The sequence below is a fragment of the Barbus barbus genome (genome assembly GCF_936440315.1).
Source record: "Barbus barbus genome assembly, chromosome: 31".
In the NCBI taxonomy this organism is placed as follows: domain Eukaryota; kingdom Metazoa; phylum Chordata; class Actinopteri; order Cypriniformes; family Cyprinidae; genus Barbus; species Barbus barbus.
The window spans coordinates 22,297,599-22,317,174 of record NC_136759.1 but is presented as its reverse complement, the minus strand read 5'-3'; the positions used below and the strand labels follow the sequence as shown (position 1 = coordinate 22,317,174).

At 38.7% G+C, this 19,576-nt stretch overlaps 1 protein-coding gene across 2 annotated transcripts in view; it reads left to right on the top strand.

Annotated features, from left to right (window-relative positions):
• The window catches only part of LOC306851400 (teneurin-4), a gene marked incomplete at its 5' end in the record, with an annotated part of 157,629 nt that overhangs the window by 32,229 nt on the left and 105,824 nt on the right, over positions 1-19,576 (top strand). For both annotated transcript variants that reach the window (XM_079387595.1, XM_079387594.1), the window contains 3 exons: positions 12,683-12,929; positions 17,064-17,162; positions 18,427-18,662. In XM_079387595.1, coding sequence (XP_079243721.1) covers positions 12,683-12,929; positions 17,064-17,162; positions 18,427-18,662 — 582 coding nt within the window. The remainder of the gene's footprint in view (positions 1-12,682; positions 12,930-17,063; positions 17,163-18,426; positions 18,663-19,576) is intronic.

Here is a 19,576-nt window from a genome sequence, read left to right as displayed (position 1 = left end):
GTTCCTTTTACTAAAGTGTTACTGAAATGAATTCAAGGGATAGTTCACCCAAAAATTCAAATTCTGTTTTACTCATCCTGTCATTCCAAACCTGTATGAATTTATTTTGTCTGCTGAACAGAAAAGAGGATATTGGAAGAATAGTTGACGGTAGCCATAGACTTGCCATAGTATTTTTTTTTCCATACTATAGAAGTCAATGGCTACCGTCAACTTTTTGGTTACCAACATTCTTTAAAATGTATTCTTAGAAACTCATATAGAAAGAAACCCGTAGATTTTTGGATCAACATGAGTAAATGATGACAGAATTTTCAGTTTTGGGTGTACTATCCATTTAAGCATGGCATGCTATCAGATACACAATAATCAATAAGTGCACTCTAAAAAATGCTGGGTTAAATACAACCGAGCTCTGGGTAAAATATGGACAATCCCAGCGATTGGGTTACTGCCCAGAAGGCAGGGTTAAACATTTAACCCAACTGTTGGTCGAAAACAACCCAGCATGTGTTCTGTCCAATATTTACCCATCACTGGGCTGTATTTAACCCAGCATTGTTTAGAGTGTAGGGGTTATAGATATTTGCTCTGAAAAGTTGATTAAATTATGGTTTACAAAATGATGCAGTGTACCAAGAAATCTGAAATTTAGTCTAGGGCTGTGCAATTAATCAAAAAACAGTTTCGATTTCGATTTAGGCCTCCAACAATTATGAAAATACATTAATTGAGTTAAAACAATTATTGCGCCCCATTCCACCCCCTTGCACTTTCGTTCCTCCATAAAAGCCCAATTTCATGTGCAAATCAGTAAATCATGTAACGTGACTTTTGCAAAATGGGACGGGTTTGATTTATTGAAGTGTATTAGATTTATTCATGTTTTTAAAAGTGCTAAAGAGAACTTGTGCTTCCTCAGGAGGATTTCTGTGTAACGTTATGTGCACAGAGATGGAACGGAACAAACAGAAAGTCAACTTTAGGTCAAGCTGTGCGCCTAAACAGTGAAATACACGCAAAAACAACGGTAAATTGGATCTTTAAAGTGACAGTGGGCTAATATTCCTGCTGTGACGGTGTGCTTGATATTAATCAAATAACAAAAGACAAATTCAAAATCACACACTGCTCTTAAGGGAAGGACATTTGTGGCTTTAATAAGAAACAAAGAAAATTGAATTCTTACAGTGAAGACTATATGCTGTTTTATTTTACATTTGATTATTCATTTTTGTAAACTAAATACTAGAATTGGATAAAAAAAACTTGATTTTTATTATTATTAAAGTATTATTTTACTGATTATTTTCCATAATTAATGCATTGAATTTTCATCATGAACAAAAATAATCTATACCAAATTTACAGCACATTTTTTTTATCTTGGGAAGATCACATATATTTAATTTCAACTTTTATTCTTCCAATTGTTCTTGGCATTCTGGAATCCCAGGCTTTGTATTTCACGTTGTGTGCACCCTCTGTTTGAATGTAGACTTTGGCAGGCTAAAGGCCTTTTACTGGCAGGCTAAAGGCCTTTCCACACTGAGCGCGATGCGAAAAGGCAAGGCGATTCGCCCGCGAATGTTGCTTTCACACCGAGCGCAAAACGAATGTTCGCCTTCTGCTAATTCATGCCTGCACGCTAGGTGGCGCTGACCAACAATGTTTTTTTTCTTCATGTAGTGTATGTATCTCGTGTGGGTTCTCTTCAGATCACATAATTCAGTAAAAAATGTATGTTATTCTGTATAAAGAACATGTGAGAATAGTCTGTTCTTAAATACCAACAATAACAAGAACTCGGCATTCACTCTTCTCTCTTGCAGAATAAGTCCTCTACTTCGGTGTTTTTACGCTCATGCTCAATACAGTCTTCTGAGCTTTTAACGCCACCGCATCGACATTTTGGGTAACAGCAGTTGCTCTGGTCATGTGATGTAATGCTCAAATCTTATTGGACCGCCTTTGTTTTCGCTTTGCGAAACTCAAAAGATTCGCCGGACTGGACAAAAATGTTGCACGAATGTTCATGGTCTGTGTGGAAGCATCCATAAGAAGCTATTGTTTTATTCCAGTGCGTCATCGCGTTTGAAATTCGTTTCGCTTTTTCGTGCTCAGTGTGGAAATGCCTTAAGCCTCGCTGCAGTTGTTATGGCTAATTTCACCCTGTGCCGTGACTTATGAAGTGGTTCACGATATATGTCACTGTTTGGATGACCTGAATTGCAGTTTTGATACCTTAGCCATGCAAGATTGAGTTTGTTGTCCACAGGGCTGTATTTCTTGCAGTAATTTGATTGCGACCATTTCAGATCGTTGTAGAGTTGCCTTCATTAACTTTGTGTAGTGTTAGAAAGGTCAAGAAGTTTTAATGAAAGATAAAATCAATTGAACGCCTGTAAATGATAAAAAGCTTAATGGCATGCCCTGCTGTGGGACAAGTGACCAGCACAGCAGGAACTTTAACCACAATGAATCAATTTTACAAGTTACAATGTCCTTACTAATGAGCTACTGATGAAAAGCGCATGGATTGATGAGATGATTGCATTGTGCTGTTACTGTCGTCCAGTAAGTTCAAATATGATGAAGTTGTTTGCTAGGCATTGATGTTTTTTAAAAAAGTTGGACTACTTTTAGCTTCCTGTTACTTGTTGAAGGACAATACAAAGCACCACTGCTAACAGTAAAGCTAATATATGACAAAATGTAGATATTCTAGTTGGCAACTCTGATAGTGATTATGAGCTTATTGTCCTGAACTGATGTCTGTGCTGCAAGATGTTTGTACGCCATCAGCTAACCAAATTAGAAATGAGATTTGTTAACATGCTTTTCAGATAAGAAAGCGTCACATCACTTTGATAATTGGAGGAGAGCATGCCGATGCTGAGCAGTCGATATGAAGCCTGTCATCGCTAGCAGCTCTCGGCTTTTCCCTTAAGGCTTCTTTACAGAGTAGAACAAAAAAATGCTGTAAATAATTGATCAGCCTTTACAAGTTAACCACCCAAGGCTGGAATTACATCAAGCTCAAGAGAATTGTGCCTGCCTGCTTCCACACGGCCCTCCGTAAAGCAATGAATTACCCTCCCGTGGCAAGAACTTTCCCTTCTCCACGGAGCATTCTGTTACCGTCCCGGTCACCTAGCGGTAGCACCCCCGATGCTAAAATGGGATTTATCTTTCCGACAAATGGCTGTGATTTGCATTGGTATATAGGTTACCCTCGGGCTGCCAGTGAGGGGTAGCACACTCACCAAAGGAATCGGTCTCTTGCCTCCGAGCTATGCAAGGCACCATAAGGCTCTATTTGACTGAGACAAAGTAGCATACCACAGTGCCGTGAAAAAGGAAGTTTATGTGCTGGAATTAAGCTTAGCATCCCCGGTAGTAAAGTAGTGGGATTCCTGCCAGAGGCTATGCTGTGTTGCATGAGGTTGGTGCGAAGTTTGATCCTGCTTTCTTTACTTCGCATTTTACGAGTCAGTAACTTTTCATCAGAAGTCAGGTGGCTCCTGCACTGCCAGTCATTTTGGCATTAAAAGACAAAACTCTTGATGGCTATGTTCATACAGCAGCACAATGTGGTTGTCTGTAGAGTTTTGACTGCTAAATATGGTTCTGTTCACACTGTTCAGTTAATTCGGAGTGACTCCAGTTTGGTTGATATTGACATTTAGTTGTCACCCAACTTATTCTTTGCTCTGTTTCTAATTTTATAGCTGTCATCTTCTCTCAGGTTTTGAAAACCACCAGAAAATATTAATACTGAATTCAGTTCCCTTGTCTTTTTGCATATAAATGCCAATTTGAGAGTCACCTGCTAGTAAATACGCTTGTCAATCCAAACACTGGCTATGTCAAAGTAGCCATTGTGATTGTAGGTAAACAAGTGGTAAATTATGGAAATTAGCCTGCTCTTTTGAAGAACACCCTCATTGTCATTTCTGATTGTTTGGCAACTGTATTTGCTGAGCCTTAAAACAGAACAAGGACACAATTATAATAAGAAAAGAGAAGCGCTGCTGCTTATTCACTTAAACCACCTAATGAGTCTATTTTAACCATTTTCCCTGCTTTTTTTTTAACCTGAGAATAAACAGCCAGCTGCTTTCATTTACCAAGTATTAGCATATTACTAATACGGATATGCCAGATAGCTCAAGGCTTAATAAGAGCGATGCAGTAATGACAGACTCTTGGATAGGTGGTCACGTCCTTTGTTACAGTCCTTGGTTTTTAATGAAGAGGTGCCTACACATTCACACTGAGTGGCATAAATTGCTGTCCAAAGCACACTGTGGATTAATTAGTGCAGTTAGTGCCAAATATTTAACAATTTCTGACCCATTTTTTTCACCCTGCCCTCACGTAAACACAAGCAGATGTCTTGAAAGATGTGTGTCATGTGGGTTTGAGCCTGCAATATTTTGATGTTTTTAGGGATGACAGTGACAAGCGTTAATACCTCCCGTCCCCATTTCTTCACCTTGTCTGGAAATTAAGGGAGCATATTAAAGCATTTTTAACTGTGTTGTGACAGGGCCCTATTCTGCAGCCCGACTCAGCTCAGCGTTACAGATTTGTCAAATTCTGGAGAGAGAAAGGGCATGGACGGGGTAAGCTTCTCGTGTAAAATGATAAGGGAGTTTAAAGGCCCAGATTCATGTTGCCGGTGTCGATATGATTTTGTGTGTCTTCAGAAACACGGGTTATTCTGTAGGTCCAGAAATGTGATCCAGTGCTGAGGCTAAAGCTGAAAAGGCTTAGCTCAGGGTTTCGGGCTGTGGATTCAAACACAGAGCATGTTTTCAGAGGAATATGGTACGCTTTTCCGGCAATTGAGGAAGAATTACATATGAGAACATGGGAAGGCTAAACCTGACATGTGCGGAGAGCTGAAGTATCGAATCAAGAATACAGAGGTGGTTAGCATTTGAAATATCGAGCCCCGAGTGTTTAAGCACAACATAAATCAGAATCTGGCAACAGTGGTGGAGTTATATGCACAAATTTCACCGTCGGGAAATTTTTGCACTTCCTAAAATTCATCTTTACTTACAGCTATCAACCAGAGATGGAGTTATCAGACTGAGGCAATTTCACTTTTCCCAGAGTGATTCTAAATTATCAACAAAATCATCTGTAGCGTTCTATCGACCAAAGGGCTCTGTAGACCAAAAGCACTGTATTGAATTTTTCCATTCATCTATCTTTGTTTCAGAAATTCCCTCAACTATAGTTCACAAACCAGATGTCTTTTGTATTTAAAGAGCCTGAGATTAAGCAAGTTGGAAAACGTAGAAAAGAAAGAGTGAAAGATCTCTACGCCCGCTAGGTCCCGTTAGCTTGATGGCACAGACTTGTTGAAGCTTGAGGTCTTTTTATTGAGCATGTGTTGCTCCATGGCCCCTGGCTTTCTCTCAGGGTCCTGTTCCTGGAGAGATGGCTATTGGGCCACAGGCTCCCTGCTGAGCTCCTGTTCTTCACCACAGAGCCCCCCTTGTCTTAGCATCCTTTTACGCTGAGCAGCATGGGGTTCGGGCCACAGTGGGCCACTAATGGTGTATGGATCCCCTCTTTAAGGGCTTGCACAACATGCCTTTGCAGTTGACCAGACAGGAATGAACGGGTGGAAATTAAGCGGCAGGGTCACTCTGCAGCTCCGCATTTAGATCAGTTGGGTTTCATCAGAACTTATTTAATCATCCCCTCCCGTTGCTGGCGTGAGGGAAGCGAATGAGGTTTACGGGGTCACATCGGAACATATATCCACCGGAGAGACTCCGAGAGATCACAGCAGACAAGGAAAGAGAGATTTAATAAGCAACACATGGCGTAGCTGCAGAGGGAACAAATGACTAGCTTTTTCCTACTAGCCATTCCCGCGAGTTTCACCTGCGATTAATTTTTAATGAGAACATTTGAGTTATTTATATATTGCGTTCAGCTAGGCACCAGGATGCGACCACTGTCCATATTTCTAATTGCAACCAGCCAGCTGTTTTCCTAATGCATTGTCACCTTTTGTAAATGTACACTGTATGCTCATGAATCATCGCTTTATTTAGATAATCCATTGTGAGGTTACCATGGTGATAACAAAGTGCCAGACAGAGCCATCTGCACGCTTCAACGTCAAATATGTCTTCAGGACCCAAGGGGACACAAAAATTGCACACATTTTAATGAAAAACAGGACATTTGATTTTGATTCTGCATGATTTTCGAATCAACAGGCTCTCGAATGCAGCGAGATATTTTTTTTTGTGTGTGTATTTATTCCTTCAGTATATCTGTGAAGGTGTCAACGAGGCCGTCAGTTACTCACACTTGATGAGTTTGAGAGCATGACTGATTCTGAGCGCCGTCAGCTATATCTGCTAGCCTTCATATGAAACCCGTGAAGACATCTTGTATTGCCGCATGTATCTGTCTTTCCTAATGGTTAGGAACAACACCTTAACTGATGATTGAATGGAGGGAATTGTGTGAAAACCACAGACACACAACCTTCCATTAACACTCAGGGTGGCTGTCGGCTATTTGCACTGTACAGAAAGCTGTATTCACCATCTATATCCAGACATTCACGATCAGAAAACAAAGCTAGCAGGATAGACGAATGTTCAGCAATCTATGGTCACTCTTCCTATTTTTAGCTGCTGGAGTTTCAGCGGTGGACGTCTGTCTTGCGGAGGGATTTTGATTAATTCTGCAGCCCGTCTCACACATTGCATATTTGATCGGATGTCTGAGGCACGTCATACGAGTTCTCACTCTCAGGTGTGACTGTCAAGATTGAGATTCAGATTTTGTTACTATAAATGAAAATAGACTTTGCACAGCCTGTAAACTTTCTACAAGTTATCTGCACTTTCCAAATCGAATAGGTGAATCTCATGAAAACGTCTGTCTGTCTGTCTGTCTGTCTGTCTGTCTGTCTGTCTGTCTGTCTGTCTGTCTGTCTGTCTGTCTGTCTGTCTGTCTATCTATCTATCTATCTATCTATCCTCTGTTCTAGCTATCATTCTGTCCATCTGTCTGTCACCATTCAGTTCATTTTAATATATTAATTTAATAGTCTTTCACTTTCTTGTCACAAATTTTATGTATCCATTGTGCTACATAGATAAAGAGGTTTTATTTTGTAATTATGAAACTGTAAAGATACGTTTGTATTACCCTTTTCTTATCAATTATTCATAAACAAATCAATTCTGCTCCAGGGTTTGATGTTTTTGTGTCACTCATTGGTTAACTAACACTGCTGACTGGAGCAACCCAATTTTCCTTGGAGATTGACTTCAGACAACTTTAATGGGCTTTTGACGCCTGTAAAATATTGAGCTTGAGAGAAATTGAACTTGAGCTTCTGAAATATTTTTGGACTGTGATCAGTTGCTAAACGGAGTCAAACTCATCAAGAACATCCTCACAGATCAAATTAGCTTTTTAACACGTTTTAGTAAAGTTCTTGCACCTCTTTTGAGTACATCCCTCCCCCATATAAAACATGCTGCTAATCTACATAAATATGCCATGAGATTTCCACAGAGAACTGCTTGTCTCCCTTTGTAATTGCTATTTTATTCATTTGCTGTCTTGTAATCATAAAGCAATTTTACAACCAGCAAAGTGTCATCTAGAATAATTAGGTGCCTATTATATTCTTAATCTCGAGAGGGTGAATCTCACAAAAAAACATGTCCAGATTTGTTTTTTTTTTCTAAAAGATATTTTTCTAAAAGATAAAATATATATATTTTTTAAGGAAAATTAAACCTTTTGCTTAAATAAAATAACACCATTATGTTTTGGTTTTTTTGTGATTTGCATTATAGCCATACAGAATAAAGAATAAAAGAATATTAAAAAGTCTTAAGACAGACTTCATTTTCTGTAAAATTTTGTTCTCAGAAGTGTGTAAAAAATTGTAAAATATGATGAGTAAAACAATACTTTGCTTCTTTTTTGGAGACTATTGGACACCTAAGAACTTTTCCTGTTTTGTCTGTTCTTTAATGGCTCAACAAACTTCTTTGCTGGCGAACGGAATTGTGCAAACTAGATCGATCAAAGACCTTCCACTCTTACAGGTCCTTCTGGACTGCGCTGAATTGTTCCTGCTGAATCATTGCTTCTCCTCTTATTATGTTCATTGTCTCAAGGACTCGAATGAGCCTTACCTTCTGTGCTTTTCAATGGAAATAAAGCTCCAACCCTTCAACGCTGCATCAGCACTTCTGTTTACTGGCTGCTGTTTAGGGAATAAAAATCCTGCGTTAAGACAAATTTGTTCCGAAAACACCACACAAGAGTTAAGATGTTTAGTGAAGTGTTTAGAAATGGGGTGATGCATCGCCTAACCTTGTTGTAAGTATATTACTATTTGTAGCTTTCATAACATGTATAATGGGGTTTGTATGCTGTTGTTGTTGTTGTTACCTGAGGGGCTGTACTTCTATAATTTGTTTTCCCTGGCAAAATTTTCATTTTGAGTTCAATGCTACATTCTTAAGAGCCACAGTTTTTATATTCATTAGGAAATCAACCTGTGAATGACTCATTGCATACTGTATTTTAAATGGCAATAGCAGAGAAAAAATAAGAGCATTAAAAAAATACAAATTCAGACGGTCAAACAAGCCAATTAATCAAGTCCTGTTGACATTAACCTTCTTTGAATGTCATCACTTTCATAGTAGTAATACGCCCGCATGTTGCGTACCTTTGTAGTGCAGGGGAAATGATTTACCTCTCTTCCAGCTCTCCGTCTGTTTTGATCCGGTTTCATCAGGGCCATCATCAGCTTGGCTCAGAGACGCAACAGAGCTCTGAGTAATTGGTAGCGTAGGATTGTGGGAATGCGGCTTGGTACGGGCCCATCTGTCACTGGCTCTGACAAATGATCCGGCCCTGTGCCCAAAATGAAAGGGAATAAAAAAAGTAACGGGGTCCCTGTCAGTGACGCATCCCATAATGATCTTCAGTAGAAATGTGCACTCACCACATGGTGCAAAGCACTCATTTAGTCATATGAGAGATGTGAGAACTAGCATTCTTTCATCCCGGTGACATGCCTCCAACGGAGAACATACTGTGTCGCTTGGTGTGTGAAACTGCGGTAAGACCTTCGAAGCACGCAACTTTTTGCAGTATTCAAAAGAAAGGAATGATTATTACTTGAAGCTCAATGCCATGCATTGTTGTCCGTGTTTCTGCTATAGAAGTTAGAAAAGTTAGTGGTTATGAAGGTCAGTCTAGTCAAGCAACCATAAAAGCATTTTGTATCTGCAAAACCTATCCCAGATAGCACTCTTACGTCTGCAAGATGTCTGTTAAAGATCTCTTGATCTGGAAAGCATCTGCTGTCTACAAACGTCTGGCAGACGTCTTTCAGATGTCAGTTTTACATACATTCTAAATCATAAACATCTTAAAGACATCTAAAAGGAAACGTCCTATAGACGTATTGCAGATGAGCAAACACCCTAAAAAATACGTCTTGCAGATGCAAATGCAGACATCAAATAGACGTCTCGGAGATGTACGTGTGCTATCAGGGATTGGTTTGTGTATATACATATACAAGGTGTAAGGAAAATAGGTTTTGGACAACTAGTCGAACATCCTGAACTATTCACATATTTTCCAGTTCAGGATGTTCGACTAGTTGTCCAAAACCTAATGACTGACTAGTTTATGTAATATTTTCTGTTTTATATCTGTGGTGGCAGTAATGAATTTACAGATACAACTTCTCCAGATTGTGCTGACAGTTTCTAAGAAGTTCCGTCTCCATCTTCATTTCCTTAAAAGCTTTGCAGCTACATCAACACTCTGCTTTTTTAACAAAAGACAATTACTGTCGGACTTCAGATATTCTGCTGTGAAGGATGTCCTCATTATTATGCATAATCCTTGTTTGTTTTTCTTGTGAAGACTATGATTTTTGCAGTAACAGTATGCGTGGACTATTTATTTGTTTAATATCTGTCAGGTAGCCTACTAAAAGGCTGTTGCATATAGTAGTATACATATAATTTATGATTCTTTAGCATTTTTCACAAACCTAGTTTGTGGACTTATGTCCTCAGAAGTGTGTTTTGGACTTTGTACTGTCTACATTTAGGTAGGCATTTAAATAAACTGAGATAAACTTGTTTTTGAATGTAAATAAAACCTATTTAGTGCATTAGCTATAGTTTTAATGAATTAAAGTTGGTCAAAAATGTAAATAGAACATTTACCACTTACTTTAACAAATTAAAGTTGTTAATGTAGTTGTTGTTAGCACATTAGCTGTACCTTTAACAAAAGTTGCTCATAAACATCTTTAGCACATTAGCTGTACCTTTAACAAAAGTTGCTCATAAACATCTTTAGCACATTAGCTTTCATGAATTAAAGTTGTTCAGAAATCTCAAAACATCTTGAACGCATAAGCGATATCTTCTTAGCTAATGAAAGTTGCTCATAAATGTAAAGAAAACATCTTTAGCATGTTAGCTTTAGTGACTGAAGGTAAAGTTGTTTATAAATGTAAATAAAACATCTTTAGGGCATTAGCCTCAACTTTAGCAACAGCCTAAGCGCTCAGTAAAGAGGCCGTTGAGTGTTGTTGACAGGTGTAAAATGAAACTGCTTTGTTCTTGTTAAGTAAAGGTTCTTAGCGCAATGAGGCGCTAGTTTATTGATTGATGAATGGTTTAGCAGATATGGAAATGAATGGCTTTGGAGTGCACAAGGACACAAGGGTCTTTATCTGCGTCTGGATTGCCACAATCTGATGCTCACAATCTCGTGTCTGATAGCCCCCATCTCCCATAACGCAAAGTGGCTTTAGGAGACAGACGCTTTGTCGGAATCTGAAGCTGTCTTGTCGGATCCATCCGCACAAACTGCAGTTGATCATGGCGTGAATTTCAAACAGGTTGATGAGGGTAATTCAGTCTACTTGATAATGACAGATTGTCAACAGCGTATTTTGCCTGATGAGTGTTTGTGAGATTCCAGCTGTTAGTAGAAGCCGAAGCACTATTTGGATGTGACACAGAATAGTAGTACGCTAGGTGTCTCTTTTTAAGACAACGTCTTATTTTTTACTTTTCTTTAACAATGGTCTAGTTATACTTGTTCCCTAAGTAACCTTCTCTCTTTAATTCTAATACCAGAGACATAATCACAATTATCTACTGTAACAACTAATTTCCACATTACCCACATAATTTCCACATTTTGTCATTGTACAGCGTTTACCGTGTTCATTTATGCATTTATCAGATGCGTTTGTCCAAAGCAATTAGCTATACCATTAGCATTACCATTAATGGTATTGCTTAGAATTATATACAAAAAAAAGAACTGCAAATTGCTGTCTGTGTTACATGTCCCTTGCCTCAATATCTAATTCACACTATGTAGATTACTTTTTTAGCCAATTCTAAATATGGACGGGGCTTTTTGGCAACAAATGCCAGAAGATGTGTCAGACATATTAATACAGTACATTAGACTGTATTTATACAGACTTTTATTAGTGTAATTTAATGAAGTATTTATGTAAAACAGTATACCAGACTATCAAAAAAATATGCTCTAGTCAATCTTGAGCTCATAAATTTTTGTTAATTATAACTTGATAATTAGTTAAAAAATAGAATCTAAAAGGATGGAAATAAAGAGCCAAAGGTAGCTTACATGAGGTGTCAGTTTAAAGTTATTATTATACTATTTGACATTTTTATATATGACCCTGGACCACAAAACCAGTCTTAAGTGTCATTTTTTTTTTGTTTATCATCTGGAAGCTGAATAAATAAGCTTTCCATTGTTGTATGGTTTGTTAGGATCTGACAATATTTGGCCGAGATACAACTATTTGAAAATCTGGAATCTGAGGGTGCAAAAAAAAATCGAAATATTGAGAAATTAGCCTTTAAAGTTGTCCAAATGAAGTTCTTAGCAATGTATATTACTAATCAAAAATGACATTTTGATATATTTACAGTAGGAAATGTACAAAATATCTTCATGGAACTTAATATCCTAATTATTGTTGGCATAAAAGAAAAATCTATAATTTTGACCCATACAATTTATTTTTGGCTATTGCTACAAATATACCTGTGCTACTTAAGACTGGTTTTGTGGTCCACATATTATTATACTGATTTATGATATTTTATATAACAGGATGGGATGTTTCATAGCAAGATGAGCCAATTCATACCACTAAACATCACAGAATACGTATTGATATTTGTGCTGCTGTTTCCTAACAAATTGATGTCACTTCCTGGAGGATGCTATCATTAAGCAACAGGCTGTGTTTTTTGTTTTGTTTTTTTTTTTACAAAAGACCGGTTCTGAAAGTGATATTGGGGATAGATTTGTGCTATGTTGCTTGAGCAGCTGCTAGCAGAAATTCCCTGCTGTATTCTGCCATTACCAACATTTTCTTGTGCGCCCCTAGAAGACAATTTTGGAACTGCTGCCTTAGCAATTAACTATACCATTTCCAATAAAATGTTGGATAATGAAAATTGACTTGTTTACTTGTGCAGTATCAGAAATACGTTAGATACAAATGTCTGTACAGCACATGCTAATGAACACTGCAGTAATTGTATTTATTTAGTTGCTGATAAGGCTCTTTCTCTCATTTCAGAGGGCTCGTTCCAGAACCACTCTCGATTGCGGACGCCACCGCTGCCCCTGTCCCTCTCCCACCCCTCTAGTCAGCATCACGCCTCCTCCATTGGCTCTCTGAGTCGCAGCAACTACACCCAGCGGAGTAACCCGAGCCCAGCGCCCACCGAAAGCTCAGCTCCCAATGAAGGTCCTACAAGTGCCCAGGACTCAGGCAGTGCCCAGGAGAACTGGCTTCTCAACAGCAACGTTCCTCTAGAGACCAGGTATGTTTGGGGCTATGATGTTCTTGTGGTAAAATGGAAAATTATGACTAAAGAAATAGTCAAACAGAATTGAGTGACTCTAAATTAGACATTTATAATGCATCGTAAGGCATGCATATGCTGGCTGCATGAAGCGTTTAACGCTGTTTGTATCTGCTTAAAAGATCAACTACACTGTTCATACTTAATGAGTCTTTATGTAGCCTTTTAGCTTTATTCGATGCACAATATAGTTTAATGGGTCTTTCCTGTTATGCAGTACCTTTTGATGTCTCAGGCTTTTAAATAAATTGAACATGCATGTGTTGTAATTTAATTAAGTATATATGTAAAACAATATTCCAGAGTTTCAAAATGCTCTGGTCAATTTAAAAAGCAGAAATGTTGTTAGTAACTTAATAGTGAATGGAACCTAAGAGGATGGAAATAAAGAGGCAAAGTTAGCCAGTTAGCTTACTTGAGCTTGAAGTATTTTTTTCTGTATTGTTCTACACATTTTATATAATAAGATACATTTTTAATATATTATTTAATAGGTTTCCCACCAAAAAATTTTTCACTTCCTGATATTGATGTCATTAAGCATCAGACTTTTTTATTAAAGGGATTTTACGAAAGACTAACAGGTTGGAAAGCAATATTGGAAAGATGCATTGACAATTAAAACAATATTTTCAATAAAAAGTGTTTTGTTTGAAACATTCTAATTAGATCAGGTAAATTAATTCATTATAAATTAATTAACGTCATGAATTTATATTAATTAATTAATTAATTTGTGAATTGCCAGTTTAATTTCTAGTTTTATTTCCTCATATTTATGTATTAATACAAATGCAGTATGATCGGACATAAAAATGTGCTGATAGTAGGAATGACCTTAAAAAATGTTTAGCTGAATTGAAAATTAAATGAAGCTTTACGGTCTGTCACACCGAAGTTTCATGCGGCTCCGTTTTTACATAAATTCCTGCATCAGGCCAGAATGCATTTAAAACATGACTAAATATACAACAAGAGAAAAGCATTGTTTTTTTCTGGGCTTTCCGGGCAGTCTCAATATCTCAAGCCCAAATGCATAAGATGGGCGAATTCTCTCAAGGTTCTGAAGAGGGCTTTGCTACAAACTCAGCTCCTTATTTATCTCCCATCAGCCCTTGCTCTGTTTGCTTCTATCTGAGGCACTTGTGTGGAGGAGATCAGTCAAGAACCTCTCAGATGTCTGTTTGCATTGCATAGGCTGCTCCTCATGCATGGCGGAGGCAAATCAGGGCTGTCAGACCAGCCTGAAGAGAAATGATACATACTGATACTCACATTACCTCCACCTCCTGCACTGTTCAACCCAGCCAACCCAAATGGCTCCTATTTATTTCAGCTGCTGTGAAAGTTTTAGGCTTTTCAGACTTTGTGCTAAGAGCATCTTTATAACACGGGTCTCAAATCTCAAAACTGCTATGATTTACTGTTGGGATTGCAGAGTTTAATTACTTATTTTTCTTCTCTTTTTTTATTTTTTTGTGGAGCCTCTTGCCTAGTTTTATACGACAGGTGAATCTCAAGAAAACTATCCAAAAAAAAAAAAACTCTCAGGGTCTCAAAAATGCTGAATTTTTTTTTACTAAAATAAATAAATATTATTATTATGCATTTTCTCAGCATTTTATGGTTACATAATACATAATGTATATTATTATAAATTTACGAAATACTATTTTGTACTATATATGAATGCTGAATTTGATTAAAAAAGAAAGCAACATTGTGTCTTCACAGTACTATATTAAAATAATGAGTGATATTTTTACAATACATGTTATGTTTCCCGAATTATCCTGAGCTTCATTTGTGTTCGTACCTCACATAATATTTTTTTCCTTAATTAGTAAAATACTATATAACCCTTTTGCTTAATTTGGATAGAGAGTAGTAGGAAATTAGGGTGGAGGTAGGATTAAAAAAAACCCCATTGCAGGCCAAACTTAAACCCACATCACTAACATGGTATCTTATCTTCACGTAGACCCTCATAACCACTGCACCAAATCAAAATTAAAGTATCCTAATATTTATGTTGTTTAATAATAAGCATAAGCACTAAGGCGCTTGCTCAGAAACTCGCTGTTTCTTTGTCATCTTGATGCGTTTGTGACCAGCATGGGTGTGAACGGTCCACTCAACAGGAAAATGAATGTTAATTTGAATTTGCGGAGGGACAGTTAGCAACATAATGACTGACTAAACATCGTGGATTTCCCCAAACTTTAATCTGGACCAGGTATTCCCACGGGAGAGGGAAACAGATGTCCATGCCAGCCGATTTGCGGCAAGAAAAGAGTGGCGGAAACTAAGTAAATCAGTGACATCACACCCCACTCTCCACAGCTCCCTCCTATCTAAAAAAAAAAAAAAAAAGAGCGATCAATTATCCGAATCCCTCTGATGAAATTGGAACCATTAGCAATATCCACAAGGACAGTGAAAGATGGCCTGTCATTTAGGCTTTAGCTAATGGCTTTGTAATGGTACCCTCTCACGACTTTTGTACAGCGGGCTGGAATGGGTTGGATGAGTCCCTGGATATGTAGGCTTACTGAGCCCTTCCATTGGACGAGAGCCAGGCAGTGCCATTATTTTATTGGCTGCTTTTATGTATTCTTTTATGACTCCTCCAAACCGGCCTCTGGGCCCTTCTCGTCTTCGTTTAAAACTTTAATTTGCCTCCCAATGCCTGAGCAAACCAACAAATGTACGTAAGCCGGCCAAAGACAATCAGCCAAGCAGGCAGGCAGGTCTGGAACAGCTCTGAAGAAAAGAAAGCAAACATTTTCTCTTGTTGAATTGAAGGTGTTGTGCCTGCCCAATGCATGTTGACGGTTCATTTCTCCATTGCATTATCTCAGTCTCCCCTTATGGAGCAGCCGTCTCAGGGGGCACGGAGCTACAGCAGACATGCTTCATTGAATGCACACTAAGTTCCTCTCTGAATATTAATAAACCTCTGCTTTATGAAACCATTTATTATTTAAAAACTGCAAAAAAAAAATTCACATCTTAAAGCAGGATTTAGAGGTAACCACTTGAGAATTCTGTCAGGGTAATGTGTGATTCTTTCTGAAAAGTGTTGTGTCAGCCCCTTAAACACAAAGAACGTGAAGAAGTGAATGGAAAAGTAATGCCTTGTTTTCTTCTAACCACAATCATAAAGGAGCCAGAATACTCTAATGTTTATCAGAGAAGAACAGGATGCTTGCAGAGAGGGGCATGGGTCGTACAACACAAGGTACATGTGTGGTAAAAGAGCGCGAGCGCTCTCGGGTGGGGCGTGCCGGGTTTCACGGGGATAAAACCCCCAACACAGAACTTTAGTTCCATAAGGATGTCTCTGTTTCCCCACTTCCACCGAAATAGTGCTGGTGCCGAGCTGTGGGACCTGCAGACTTCTTTCAGATCCGACCCACATTTCAACTGACTGGAAAGACGAGTATTTTAACTGGCTATGTTATTTAAACCACAGTACATCACTTTCTTGTACCTTTCCAAAACAATTTGACATTTAAAGCTGCTTTCCCACAAGCTGGGAGATCGAGTGCTGTTATGCAAAATATCAGCACCCTTGCAACTAGATTAGAGGTTGGGAACACACTGTTGTTTAATTAAATACTCATTGCAATGGGTGTTTCCAATATAAACAGCTTTGTAAAAGATAATGGTAAAGATCTACTTTTGCTTGATCTAGTTTTGTTTAACATCAGTCTTGCCAGACTGAGGAGTTGTATTTTAAAAATATTATTTGATGCGGAGATTCTCCCGCTGTCTGTTCTCTGATGTTGTCGGTTAATGGTTTAAGAACAGTAAGTTTAGATTAGAGTGTTTTTGTTTGTTTTTTTTTGCTCCTGAACACTGCTTTTACTGCAGTTGAAATACATTGGAATGGTTCCAGATTGGGCTCCGGATCCGGCACCAGCACCCTGTCATTTGAAACTGGGGTTTGTTTGTCCTTGTCAGCCTCTCCACTCTGTCCGTTTACAGAATTTTGCCGGGTGATCGCATTTTTGTGTTTGCACATCTGTCTCCCTCTTGCACGCATGTCTCACTCTCGTTCCATCTGTCCATCTCTCCACCTGTGTGTAGAAACATAGCAAAGCAGACATTCCTAGAGACTTTACAGGACAACTTTATAGAGATGGACATACTGGCCACAGCTCGCCGCGACGGCGCTTACACTGATGGGTATGTTGCATGATCTGACCGCGGCTGCCGGAATCTGCTTTGCCATGCTGCATAGTGGTACCTGTGCACACTCGTTTCTCATTACATAGTGACATTTGTAACAGAATCTAACATGTTTCATCACTTATTGTATGAATTGCATGTTTGTCTGTTTTTTATTATTATTTCTGAACACAAACTAACAACTTTTCTAATTAACCCTGAATGCATTAGCATTCTTCTAGAAGGAACTGTTCATAAGTCCTTTAGTGCACACTACAAGACTGAACCCTGTTACCTTGAAATTATACAGATTTGAGAAAGCATGAGAATGGGTAAATGGTAACACAATTATACTTTTTGGGTGAACTATCCATTTGTCAGAGCTACATCAGGCGCAATTCTTAGCGAGTCGCCTCATAGTGTTTTTTTTCTGCTACATTTGTGACATTTAAGGTACATAAAAGGCTTTTTTAAAAGTTATTTTTAGAGGCATTTTATCGGGACAGGACAGTGAAGGAGAAATAGGAACAGCTAGGGATGGAATCAGGAAAAAGGACATTGAGACAAGAATCGAACTCCGGAGCACTGCCCATGAGGCTTTGGCTCTGACAGAAATAGGCAATTTGCAAGATCATTTTTATTTGCATTGCTAGCTACAATCCCTAAACCAATTCACGGACCTGGTGAACCCATAGCAATGTGCCAACATGACAAGCTTCTGTCTTGTAGTGTGCGCCAGGCTTAAGAGTGTTTGCAAGTTTTTGCAGGTTCCGTTTTCTTGTACCTCATTAGCCTAACGTGGTTTGTTTCTGAGTTTCCCCTCGTCTGGTCAGTACAGCTTTACAGTGCTTTCAAAGTCAATGACTTCACCAAAGATTACAGCATCCACAGTGAATAAGCAGTCTTGATAATGTACATCCTGCAATATCCCACAGCTTCTTGACACACACTCCCTTAAGGTGAATTAGAAGTCACTACGAGGGCTTGTATTAACAAGAATCCACTGTGGTCACTCGCACTGTAAATTAAATTTGATATCGATTCAGAATTCCGATAAAACGCAGCCCACGGGGCACAGTGTGTCTTGCTGCCAGCGCTCAGATGTGGCCATGGCAACAGCTTGGAAAAGTGCTTAGCTACAGCAGTACTGACCGGTGTGGGGAATCAAGCCTACAGACTCTACAGATACTGTTTACCATGATGAGAAAACACTTACCACACAGTGCTCTCTAATGTCCCATTTTTGTGAACATAAGCAATAGCTTTTTCTGCATCTCTGCAGACACTTTCTGTTCAAGCCTGGCGGGACTTCGCCCTTGTACTGCACGACTTCACCTGGCTACCCTTTGACGTCCAGCACGGTCTACTCTCCCCCTCCCCGACCCCTGCCGCGGAACACCTTCTCACGGCCTGCCTTTAGCCTGAAGAAACCCTATAAGCACTGCAACTGGAAATGTGCCGCCCTCAGTGCCATCCTCATCTCCGTCACCCTGGTGTTGCTGTTGGCTTACTTTATTGGTAAGTTACCCCTCTACATTCTCCCCCATCCTTAAAATTGCATCAGAGGTGTGACGGATATCAGAAATGACATATGTGTTGATTTTTTGGTTCTTAAAAAGAAAAACTTGAAGGTGGTTTGCAGCTCTTAGTTGATTGTTTAGCTGATCGGAAACGAGACCAAAACTCTTCTAAAACCAGACAAGCCTGACAAGTGTAAACCAACTTGGTCAACAAGCCACCTTCGATTGGTTTAATAGGGTTATTTGTACATGTTATACATTCTACTCTTATTGTAATACTAAAGATCATTGTAAAGGCTGAAGTAATGCTTTGTCATTTAAACACCTCTGCTCTGAATCAAGCTGCTGATGATTATCAGTATGCTGCCTCACTGAAAGAGACTGATATGACTTGTGTGTTCAATTTGATCTGTTTCCACATTGTGCCAGAGTAGCGACACATAAAGATGCTGTATGTGATTCACTTTTCAATCATTGAAAGCTCAGCTCCTGCAGATTACAGTTAACATTATTGATTTCTCACATTGTCAGGAAATTTCAGTGACCCACAACTGTAATCAGCTTGGTCAGTGAACCAAATCAATAATGGACAACGGATAAAGTGAGATGATTGAATCATAGCAACAGTTCATGCTGGTTGTGGTTTGATTTTTTTTTCTATGTGGTTAATATTTCTGTAGTTAAACAGTGACTACATAGAATTATCAACTGTCCGTGATGTATTACAGCTATATTAGTTCTGCACCATATTAGAATGAACACTGACTACTGTGGTGCTGAATGTTACTAGGTGTCTGCTAGTAATTTTGTTATCTGTTTCATATAATCCCATGAAAGAAGTGGAAAACTCAATGTACATGTGAGAAGATAAGAGCTAGCAGTTCCAAATAAAGTGTGTCCATACGATGAAGA